This window comes from Exophiala mesophila (genome assembly GCF_000836275.1).
Source record: "Exophiala mesophila strain CBS 40295 unplaced genomic scaffold supercont1.2, whole genome shotgun sequence".
NCBI classification, from domain to species: Eukaryota; Fungi; Ascomycota; class Eurotiomycetes; order Chaetothyriales; family Herpotrichiellaceae; genus Exophiala; species Exophiala mesophila.
The window spans coordinates 944,867-956,929 of NW_015622505.1; the positions used below are offsets into that span (position 1 = coordinate 944,867).

Here is a 12,063-nt window from a genome sequence, read left to right on the forward strand (position 1 = left end):
TAGCATGGTCTTACTACCCTATATGGCAGATGCATTCTATGTATTTGAATAGCGTACGATTTGTCTCTATCAACAATGGCCAAGTGGTAACTCCCGCGGAAAAGGATGATGGTATCCTCCTAGAATCCATCACCCGGTTTCCAAGGTCTACCACATTCCAAGGCCCGTTCCTTGGGACTTTCACCACGACGGTAAGCTTCAGCCTTGAGCGTATCCAATCGAAGAGTCAAAGCTGACTTCTCCTTGTCGGCAATGACAATCTCTTGTCGATTCATTTCTGCATCCTTTCTCAACTCGACCAATTTTTCATCCACGAGTTCCTTCTTCCTCTGCAAATCAAGCCAATGCTGCAAATTGGCCTCGGTGGTCCCTCCAAAGCAGATACCAAACCCGTCACAATAACATTCATGTTGTGACGGACAAAACTCTGCCTGACCAGTGAAGATATACTGCCAATTATACTCGAGAATGCGCCCGGAGAATTCATCCGACAGATCAGTGTCTAACAACCACTGTCGATAATGGAGATAATCCGATACAGGTCGAGCACGGATTCTCTGTCCAGAAACGGCAAATTGGGCACAACACGGTTGCGACAACGCTGGTGGGATGGGATCACCACCTGGATGGAGTTCCCGCCAGACTTGACTGGTCAAATGAGGTTCTTCTTTCTTTTTGATCAAATCCCACTCGGCTTTTGGTCGGTCGACATGAAGCCAATTAGGACAGCCGGGGTCGTGATGGCACCGAGCATTGAAATATCCTTCGCGCATCACCCGTCCCGGGTTGAGTCGACGGATCGTCTGCGTGCTGTCCAGGTTAAGCAAGATGTTGTTGTGCCAGGTCGACTTGTGAGGATGGAAGAATAGGACCACATCGGGGAGTTGCTCGTAGTTGTCAATGATGTAGGTCAAATATGCCATGGCTTCGTGACCTTTGTTCCGAGGTACCGTCAGACCACCCTGAGAACTGTTGCGGTCCATGATGTAGATGCTGGTGTTGAATTCGCCGAGATCTCGAGATACCCATGAAATATCTTCGGATTCTAGTTTGGCCATCACGAGGGTCTTGGTGTAGCTTTCTGTCCATCCCTTGGCCACTCCGGGCACGAATATTGGACGATGGTCATTTTCGGATGAACCGACATGTGTGAGAATAGGAGGCAATTGTGGCCTAATGTATAGTCGAACGAGTGCAAGAATGAACAGAGTGGCAGCGACCACTATGATCATACGTTGATGACGGAGAAGGGCCATCAGATGGCATGGCTGGTGTTTGTACGCGGCAAGATTCTGGACAGATGTTTTGTTACACTTTACACGGGGAAGGATAAATACCGAAATGTGCCACTGTGGCTATCGAGTGGCCTAACTTAGACGAGTCCAAAGACATAGCCGACGAGAACTCTGAGATGGTGGATTGCATGGTCGTCCTTTTTGTCCTTATTCGTCGAAGGGTTTCAAGTCAGCGCGCGGCTAAGAAAGTCAGAGGGGGGATGGGCGCTGGCGCTTTCGTTTTAGTTGGACAGTTAATTGGGTCTATGCCTAATTCGCAGCTGCGAGAGCCCCAATTTAGCCCTGAAGCATCCGAATAGAGGGTCCTTTCAAGCCCCTCAGCCCCAAAAGCCACCCGAGGCCCGTCCCTGAAACACAATGGGAGCAACGTGTGCCGAATCATTCAAGTCAGTCTGGCTCCCTCTTAAATTCATCGTCGAATCAAAGGGATGGTGAGGCTATCGCTACTACCACACTTGAGATGGCAGCACCGTATCTTCAACCATATTCTTAGCAAGTTGGACTGCCTCTCGCTTATGATCAAGACCTAGCATCAAAATGACAGTGATTTCGCAGGCCTCGGGTGCGGTTGGCGTTTCCAGGCATACTCATCAGTCCTTTGCCTGAGTACATACATATGGCAATATGGTGCTGCAATGTTGGACCATGGCCTCAATATCATAATCTGCTAAGGTTCTTTCCTTCAACTTGTGCGTGCCTCAACTCTTCCTTCCTCGCTCGTTACAGCTCCTTTCCTTCCAAGCATGCGTCATTCACTGAGCCTCGCGTCATCTCTGCTGGTCTCCTTCCTCAGTCGTGCTGCAGTTGCCCAGGAACAGCGTTCCTGCTACTATCCAGATGGCTCTCTTGCTCTTAAGGACACTCCCTGCACATCAGATACCAGCACTACTTGCTGTGGTCAAGGTTTCGCATGCCTTGAGAATGGCATCTGTCAAGTTACCACCTTGGCCCAGGCCTTTGACCCCAACCTCAATCCTTCGATCAACTACTATCGTGGTTCCTGTACTGACCAGGGCTGGTCAAGTCCTGAATGTCCTCAATTTTGCATTGGCAGTCAATGTAAGTGACTACGTTTCATGGGCCACCTTGAATCGACTGACCCAGACAGATGCCATGAATGGCGGTAACTCCATGACCTTCTGCTCTCAAAGATCATTTTGCTGCCTAGGAGGTACATGCCAGTGTGCCACTGGTTTCAACACCACCAATTTCGATGTAGACCCGCTCGCCTTTACCACGATTGGCGTTCCTATCATCACCTCCGGGTCTTCAACTTCCACTTCCACTTCAACAGCAGCATCGTCATCATCAACGCCACCAACAGAACCAACGTCTTTGCCAACCTCACAGACAGCCTCTAAGGCCGCTCCTCCCGCCTCCGATTCCACAGTCTCTTCCTTGACATCCTTCACCGATCCTCCAGATGATTCCAGCCCTTCTGAATCTGGCCTTTCTACAGGAGCGAAGATTGGAATCGGTATCGGTGTGCCAGCAGGCGTATTAGCCGTTGTCATTCTGGGGTTCTTGTACCACCGCATTGCCCGCCAGCGACAAGAGATTGAATCCCTGAAAGTGATGCAACAGCCACAAGATCAAGTGCAGGCTAAACAGTGGAGTAAGGATTCCTCGACCTGGTCAAATTCTCTTCCTCGATATCATCAGCGGTATCCTGACGCATACAATTCTCCAAGGGAGCTTGAGAGCTGATGCATTTACACGAACTCTGGGACCAAATATTTCTTCGAGAACAAAGTACAGACTGGCCGCAAAGAAACCAGAAGCCTGTTGAGCCATGGCGGTAGTCTAATCCTGACATTGTAAAAACACAACTTCAACCTCATACGCTAGCTGTGGGCTATACCATTTGTCTTCGACTTGTGAAGCGAAGTGGGGATTGATATCTATTCCTGCCAAAGAGCGTTACTGAAATCTCAAGTGCGCCTCCACAGCCGTCTAGTCCAGGTGAAGCCAAGGACACATTTTCCTATGATGCGACCGAAGAAATATGGCAGGCCATACTTGACCCATGTGACAGGGGACAAAAGCCTGGCTTGGGGGATCAGACTGGCGGTAGGTCGAGGGGTGGCCGAGGGCGGTTCCTCCACGCCTCGGAATGCAGCCACGGCCTGAGCAATGATCTCGACCGTCTCCTCTGGCTTACTCAAGAAAGGGGAGTGACTCGTCTGCAGCTCCCTGTGCTCGACAATAGCACCCATTGCCCTCGCCATGCCGACCTGCATGCGTTGTACCACCACTGGAAGACCATAGTCCTCAATGGTGCCAATATACCAAGAAGGGACGTCGAGCCAACCTGAATAAGAATGTTCACCGCCTTCGAACAAGGACTTTAAGCTGTGGCTGGAGAGTTGAGAGGTCCAGTACTCGGCTTCGTCTGCTGGGAGGTCGTGGTAAAAGACCTTTTGAGGAGGAAGAACAAGCTCGGCGTACCCGGTTTCCTTGTTGACACGCCACGATGGTGGAGGCTGGCCGAAGAAAGGGTCCATAAAGGCCACACCGGTCCAGGTGTAACCTGAAGCAATAAGGACGAGGCCAATCACATGACCCGTTGACGAAGACTGTGGATCGGTCGCGGATTGAGACTTTGGGCGTGTGAAGCCTTTGACTGCGCTGTTGCCAACCATGCCGCCATAGGAGTGGGCAAGCACCACCACATCACGGCCTTGAGATGTTTCGGTGGATATGGCTTGACGAGCAGCGTCGACGTCGTCTTTGAATGTGGCATTGGGATTGTCAGTGGTGGAAGGAAGTGTGATGGCGACACATTTCAAGTGATGCTGCTCTTGAAGGATCTGAATGATCTTGTCATAGCATGTGGGTTTGTGCCATGCGCCGGGGACAAAGACTAGAGTTGGCGAGGTTGACATTTTGAGCAAAGTTGACGATGCTTCCGATATTGATATCAAAATTGCTCACAGGCTTTCTCAAAGAGCTATTTATGTTATGCATTCGTCGGAGGTAATCAATGGTTAGCATGGGAGCTTGACATGTTTGATATCTGGATACGAATACGAGGTACGGGCACAGTGCAATGAGTGGCGAGAAGCGGCGTTCCCTAATTGACCTGTTCCAGGACATAAAATGGGCTAGTCATCAAGGTTCAGATATTAAGAGCACCGCTTACGTGAACCTTGAAGTTGCAAATGCATGAAGGTTCAAGGTATTGTTCAGGAGGCTGGGCAGGGCTCGAATGTTACAGATGCACGAGGCCGTGGAGATTTAAGGATTGATATCACATGATCGCCCTTGTTGGGCTGCGGGGTTCTGGGCTCCTGCGGCTCTCGTTCCAATTAAAATAATCAAGTCGCCCTTGCCTGATTGGAGGGGACAGACATGGAAGGAGTGAGAATGAGTGAGAGGGAAGGAGTGAGATGGAGTGGGAGGGAAGGAGGGAGCCCTCGAACGATTGCACTCCAGGATTTCACTCACAATTCAACTAATCAAGCATGACAATATCAACAAAATACTACCTGCATTCCTTCTGAACTGGCGGGGTTTATATAGTACTTTGTTTGGTCCACTAAGTACAATTCCGGGGATATCCGATTACTTTTGACTTTTCCACCTGTTAGACCTATTCGTACCTTACGGTACTTGCCTCAGCCTTGCGTCAGCCCCAGCCTTGATCAACTCTTGGGGCCAAACTCTGAATACCGTATTCTTGTTCATCTACGTGTTTCAGCTGAGCTGACAAGTGAGATTGAATTGAGTTTATATCGCCTTCTCGAAATATTCACATTGGTGCTACCTATAACCTGTTGGATTCGATTTGAACAGCGCCTGTTCGGTGATCAGAATCTGCCAGCATGTGGAATCATTCACCACCCCAACATCAATCTTTTCAACACCTTCCCTCAGGAAATCGCTCATCTGTCTTGAGCGACTCCACCTCCACATCATCACACCATTCACCATCCAACACATACCCACCGGCCATGGCCTACAGCACGCAGAACACCCAGAACACCCAGAACACCCAGCACCATCCTCAGTACATTCACGCCATGTCCCCTCCACCCCACCCATCCCACATCCCCTCATTGACCACCATCCTCATCAACAATTCTCCTGGTCAACTTCAAGCAGCCACTCAACACCCGTTCCTCCGCCTCGCAGGACTGGGCCAACTTCCCAAGCACATCCTATCGCGCTGGCTGTCTCAGGATCGTCTCTATGCGCAAGCTTACATCGGCTTCATCGGCAGTCTGATTGCCCGCATTATTCTGCCTCATCCTTACGTGCACGACCAATCTACCAGTCTTCGCTGGCGAATTGTCAATATGCTCAGCTCAGCAATGACCAACATTCACCGCGAACTCAATTTCTTTTCGACCACTGCTCGTAAATATGGCTTGGATCTCGAAATGCCGGCTCCTAATAGCCCCGCCTTCGAGGCTGATTCCGCCACCATGCAGTACATTGAACTATTTCGCGCCTTCGGCAGCGATCCAAGCATGTCACTACTCGAAGGCATGGTAGTGCTGTGGGCCACCGAGACTGTCTACTTACGCGCCTGGACCTATGCCGCTAGTTTTGGCACTGCACCCTCGACGTCCGAAAAACATGCCATCAACAAACCCATCGCAAACACCAACAACGAATCCCCAACTCCAGCCACACCGTTCTCAGCGGCCTCCTATTCCTCCAACGTCGACTCCGAAGGCCCCATACCAGTCCACACAGACTATCCAAGCTCGCTGTCCTCCTCGAATCGTGGATCAAAACACATCGGTGGGGATCTCGATGGTGGTGCCCTTCGTAACGAGTTCATTCCCAATTGGACGAGCCCGGAGTTCGTCGAGTTTGTCCGCGAGATTGCCGACCTGACCGATCTTCTTGCCCAACGCGAAGATGCCGTGGTCCGCAAGCTCGAGGTCTATAAAGCTGTTTGGAGACATATCCTCGACATTGAGAGTCGCTTTTGGCCATCTGTCGACCATCTATGAATGAGTTCACATGTGGAGGCTCTGGGTTTATTTCAATTATTCTCCCCAGTAGAGTAGGGCAAGTAGGATGTTGAAAGGGAGCGTTCAATTCGGCCGACTTTTGGTATTGAACATGGAATGTCACGTGTTTCAAGCAGGCCAGTAGGATACATTTGTCTGCAGCTGTTGCTACTTAACATTTGTCTTGGTAGCTATTCCCAGATCTGTTTCATATCCTCTAAAGGAGGGCCGCAATTTGATTCATCAAACATGGCTTCGTGACCTAGACTCTCAAGATCTCATCTCTTCCACTTCCTCGTGAGGTCGGCGTGAGCAGAAGCTTTAACTACGATTCGACGTTTCGAGAGGCAGATGTCAGTGCATCTGGCCCAGATTCCGTGCTGTAATCTCGATGGCACCTCTTTGAGCAATAGACATTCACCAAGTCATGTGGCTCTGGAAGAATTGTTGCTCGACTCACTTGTTAGATCGACAACAATATAGCCGCAGAAACGTCATGCCATGGCCGCGGTTGTGGTGCGGGTATTGATGTTATTGGGAAAATCGTCGAAAAGTCGTTCTGTCATCCAGAGCCAAGTATCTTATCTGGCCCCCATGTATCATGCAAATCCGAGGTAGAAATCATACAACTCATCCCCGAGTGTGTCCTCTCAATCAAAGGCCCTGGTCTGTCTCACATTATCTGACTGCCACAAGCCCATGACGGCACCATTCTCCGTGATCCAGTCTTTTGCATTGTTGACCGCCGCTTTCGCCATGCCCGTGTTCTTTCTCTTGTGGCCCTTCTTGAATCCCACGCCATCTCGGGCTCCAGTCGCGTACTCAGAACCCATGCTGGGCAGGACATTCTCTCCTGCACTCAGGCTGACAAACAACGCAAACGGAACCAACCAGACACAGATGCCAAAGTAGGAGGCAATCTCCGTGAAGGTGGGCTGGTCGTACACTGGTGCTGAATACCAATCTCTGCGAGAACTCGGCGGTGCACCACGATAGGTGACGGGTTGACTGAAGTGTCGGAACCACATCCAATGGTTGAACACCACCAGGCCACAGCTGGAAAGGAAGAATGGATCGGAGAGTTTGACGATAGGGAAATGACGAAGGTTGGTCGCGTAGATGGCGTGACTAGCCACTCCTAGCAGGGTGAGATGCCATGGGAACTTGTCCACCAGACAGAGTAGGATTTGTACGGTGACGACTGCGTAGACGAGTCGTTTCAGTAATTTGGCACTAAATACCGAGTGTTCTTCCACGAGTTCCGACAGGTAGTAGAGGCCCGATGCGATGGAAAGGGTGAGGAAGGAGAATCCCAGTAGGAGGCCGACATAACCAAGGAGGGGTAGGATGTACATGATGGTGGTGGGTTTGGAGAGGGGGTTTTAAAGGATTCGTTTTCCGTCGATCAGAAGTTGTATGGTGATGATTGTACAAGGGACGATAGGAGGATCAGGCGTTGAGATGTGAGCATAGCGACAGACAGGATGAAGGAAGAAAAGGATTTAGAAACAGCCCAAACTGTCAAATTATCAATGTCGTGCGCTTTTTCTGGTTTTCGTGGCTCAAATCAGCTGCACGACTCAGGGAGGGTTTGGCCCTGGGGGGGGGGGGAGGGAAATGTGGTGGATGTGGATATGACATTAATTGAGGCCAGATTCGCTGAGGTGACGTCGACGCGCTAAACCTCTTGGCATCAAACACGTGAGTCTAGCGCAGCCTCGCGAGGCAGGAGCCCCTTTTCCATCGGACTACTTTCTTTCATACAATGTCGAAATACTCGCAAACTGAGGAAAACAAGTATTGGAGGGACTCTCCCAGTTGAATGCAATTGACTGTGATTACGTTGGGCCGGGGATCGACGTTTTCGAATTTGACCATTACCTCATGACCAAATAGAACACCAAAACGTTGGACATGCACATGCGTCAATATCATGAAATGAATGTCATCTACGCCTATACGTGTCTATGTGAGATTCTTACGCATTTATCACCATTTCAACTCACTTCCGTCGTGGGCCAAGAATTTTCCACTGGTGCTTTCCACGGTAGCACCATCGATGATCTTCAACACCGCAGCCGCACTCTGCTCTGCTGTCAGCGGAACAATATCCGGACTGAAACCCCATTCCACTGCAGCGTGAGTGCCCATCTTTGTCCGGACCCAGCCAGGGTGGATGGCTACAGCAACGAGTCCATTTGACGCCTCCTCAAAGTTCATTCGAGCCATCATGTAGTTGGCTGCGGCTTTGCTTGCTCCATACGCCAACGAACCAGGCACAGGATCGAAAGAGGCCAGAGATCCTACCGACGACGAGATGAGGATAAACTTGCTGCCAGGCTTCGAGAGGAGGGGTTTCACTGCCTGGAAGATTTTGAGAGGCCCTCCGAAATTGACATCGAGATGCTTTTGAACGTCCGCCCATGCAGTGTCGCTAACACGCTTCATGCCATTAGCCATGCCCGCGTTGGCGATGACAACGTCGATGTGATCGATTCCGTGTCCTGTTGAGATCCCTTTGACTAGCTGGCCAACCTCATCTTCAGATAACGATGCATCGTAGTGGTATCCAAGCAAGGCAGAGTTCGTGCCCACTTCAATGGTAGGTACTGTAGGAAGTGGCGAGCCCGCGCGGTGGAGAGCGATGACTGTAGTGTTTTTGCGAGAGAGAAGCATCTGTAACATTGCAGCGCCAATACCTATCGCACAAGGTTAGTAAGGCTGGCGAGTGAATAGTGGCATGTTGGAATCGGGGATGCGAACCGTTGGAGGTGCCGGTGATGAGGTACACCGTATTTTCGGCTTGGTGGGCGTTAATTGAAGTGCTTGATCGTGCCATGGTTGGTAGTCTCTTTGCGAGGGCAGAGTTTCTGGGAGAAATTGATGGGAATAGAGTGCGTAGAGCAATACCAACACAAGAACGATGCGGGCGGAGTATTAATGGAAAGAGGAAAACGGGAAAAGTCGAGGGAGGGCAGACATTTATATATGCAAATCGAATACTACCAAGACGCCCAGACAGGTTGTAGCAGGTATTAGGTCACTTCCGACAGCCCCGCGTCGCGTGAAAAATGACGATCAAAGATATGTAATAGCAAACGAGATATGCTCCTAAGCCTGGGTTACTGACGACCAAAACTACGCTGTCTAGGGGCGATTTACTGATCATACCACCTCTCATATTGCTACCTAGGTCATTACTAGTAATCTAGATTCCATACGACAGATCTTGTCTCTCTGAAAAACATTCTTCCATGGATGGTGAAATACACCATGCCATAGTATGCCGTTGCCTGTGCCCCACCCCACACGTTACGAAAAGGGCAAGCTGTGCCACTGCTAAGTATGGCTAGTGCGCCAAGAGTCCATATTCTAGAGGTACTAGTCCGTAAGTATCTACTTCTCTCAACCATGGATTATCACGATTAATCAACCACACTCGCAGATTATTCAACCACAGATCATTCAACTATAGATTAATCAACCAATCCGTGTCAATCGTATAAGGCCACTTACTCATTTGTGAAGAGCCTAAACCATTCGATCACCGCCCTTTCTGATCCTGTCGTCATTAGAAAGCAGGCAGTTCCTGCCCCTAGGGTGCTTGAGGTATATTCTATGCCAAGCACTAGTAAACCCCTTCACGTGCTCGTGATAATTACTCTTCCGCAGGTACTCAGGTACTCAACTAGCCACAGTTGAACACCAATGTATTGTGTTGGTTCTAATGCGAGGTACTGGCGTCGAAAATAGTCGCTTCCTTCTGGGCTGTCCACGAGAGAACTTTCTCGCTCATAGAACCTTTGCCATCGAAATCTAAATCCTTAGATGGATGAAATCCTACAACAGGGCGCTGACTTCAAATGGTTGATACTTCTATTATTTCTCGAGGCTGTAACTCTACCTACGTGCATACTTCCTGCTTGTTGTGAATCTGGAACATTCAAATTTCTTAACCACGCGTGTACGAGAAATGAGTTCATGTGGCTACTGGAAATATCTGCACTCTTCATATCATGACTTTTGCAATGGTAAGATGATCACTTCGATATGGCATAATCAACAGTGCTAGTCGTGCAGTTTGCAATAGCCGGGTATGTATCAAATATCCCGTGATGATTCGCTAGCGCATGATTTGGTCAATTACAAACCCGCGAGAATACTTTAGCAAATCAAGGGAACTGACACAACTTCTTGCCGTTACAAGCAATACCTTGACTAAGAAAGGGTGTTGACCACCAGTCTACCATTCCCGATTCCCGAGGTCTTGTCCAGGAGCATAGAGACAGCTGCGCCGTGAACGAGGGAGCCATTGGCATGATCTAGCAATGTCTTCGCTTCGGGCTTAGGTCAAGTGTTGTCTCCTACTCATCATATATGACTCGGCTTTTTGTACCCATTCTCCAGCCATTGACTGTAGTACATATTACGGAGTGTGGGGGGTGAGCGGGGTTGGAGTGTGCCGGCAACCGAATCGCGGCATGAGGAGGCCCAGAAGTTGGCGGCTGAATCAACGTTGTAGCAACAGGGGGCGGGGAAGTTGGATCGACCGAGGGTCAGCAAATCTGAAGGTCGGACACTTTGATTCGCGTATTCAGTGGCAATGATTGACCAATTCAATGTTTCGTGCGATTCCAACCATTTAGGATATTAACCGAGGCTTGCATATATATAAAGAGGAATAGAGACAGATATGAAGAACTTGAATTGAACCACAACAAAGTCCTCGTCATGGCGTCACCTACCAGTTCCATTTCAAATAATGACAGCGCGTCCGCGTCATCGTCATCAGAGCAATCGTTTGACTACGATGTCGTTGTCATAGGCGCAGGCATCTCTGGCCTGTGTCAACTATATCATCTGCGCAGGTTAGGGTTTACCGCCAAAGCCTTCGAAGATGCCTCCGACGTAGGTGGAACATGGTATTGGAATAGATACCCAGGCTGCCGATTCGACTCTGAGAGCGAGACCTATTCATTTTCCTTCTCCAAAGAACTACTAGACGAGTGGAAGTGGAAGGAGCACTTCTCTGGCCAACCCGAAACTCTCAAGTACTGCCAACATGTCGCAAAGAAGTTCGACCTGTACAGAGACATTCAATTCAACACCCGTGTCACAACAGCCCAGTGGCAGGAGGAGTCTCGAACATGGAAGTTCGTCACAGACAAGGGCGAAGAAGTGACCAGCCGCTTCTTCATCGCCGCCGTAGGTCCATTGTCGACCCCAACCATGCCACGCGGCCTCAACGCTTCAGTCTTCAAAGGCCAGTCATGCCAGACAGCGAAATGGCCCAAAGAACCAGTTGAACTCGAAGGCAAGCGTATTGCCGTTATCGGGACAGGAGCGACCGGAATACAAGCGATCTCAGAAGTGGCCAAAGTTGCAAAACATCTTACAGTCTTCCAGCGACACCCTAACTGGAGCTGTCCTTTGAATAATAGCGCCATGACAGATGAAGAGATGGCAGATATACGGAAGAATTACCAAAAGATCCTCGACCGCTGCAACACGTCCGTCGGATGTTTCATTCACGAACCAGATCCACGATCTGTGTTCGACGTCACGCAAGAGGAGCGCGAGGCCTTTTGGGAGAAGTTATACACCGAGCCTGGCTTCGGGATCTATATGGGCAACTATATAGACGTCTTGGTTGACGCTAAAGCCAACAAGGTTATGAGTGACTGGGTTGCGAAGAAGATCCGACAGCGCGTCAAAGATCCTAAAATAGCCGAGAAATTGATTCCAACAAACCACGGCTTCGGCACGAAGAGATTGCCTCTCGAAACCAAATATTTTGAGGTATA

General features: G+C 49.8%; 3 protein-coding genes across 3 annotated transcripts; 1 reads left to right on the forward strand and 2 right to left on the reverse strand.

The window, feature by feature from the left end:
• Nucleotides 1-39: 39 nt before the first annotated feature.
• PV10_02248 (uncharacterized protein) lies at nucleotides 40-1,256 on the reverse strand (the record flags this gene model as incomplete). The annotated part of the gene is made up of 1 exon (XM_016366540.1): nucleotides 40-1,256. The coding sequence occupies one exon, from the start codon at nucleotides 1,254-1,256 to the stop codon at nucleotides 120-122; it is 1,137 nt and encodes a 378-aa protein (XP_016226058.1). The 3' UTR covers nucleotides 40-119.
• A 3,789-nt stretch (nucleotides 1,257-5,045) lies between these two features.
• On the forward strand, nucleotides 5,046-6,461 carry PV10_02249 (uncharacterized protein). Its single transcript, XM_016366541.1, has one exon. It carries the CDS (start codon nucleotides 5,120-5,122, stop codon nucleotides 6,257-6,259), a length of 1,140 nt encoding a protein of 379 aa, XP_016226059.1. The 5' UTR covers nucleotides 5,046-5,119; the 3' UTR covers nucleotides 6,260-6,461.
• PV10_02250 (uncharacterized protein) lies at nucleotides 6,394-7,851 on the reverse strand. Its single transcript, XM_016366542.1, has one exon. It carries the CDS (start codon nucleotides 7,612-7,614, stop codon nucleotides 6,910-6,912), a length of 705 nt encoding a protein of 234 aa, XP_016226060.1. The 5' UTR covers nucleotides 7,615-7,851; the 3' UTR covers nucleotides 6,394-6,909.
• Nucleotides 7,852-12,063: the final 4,212 nt, after the last annotated feature.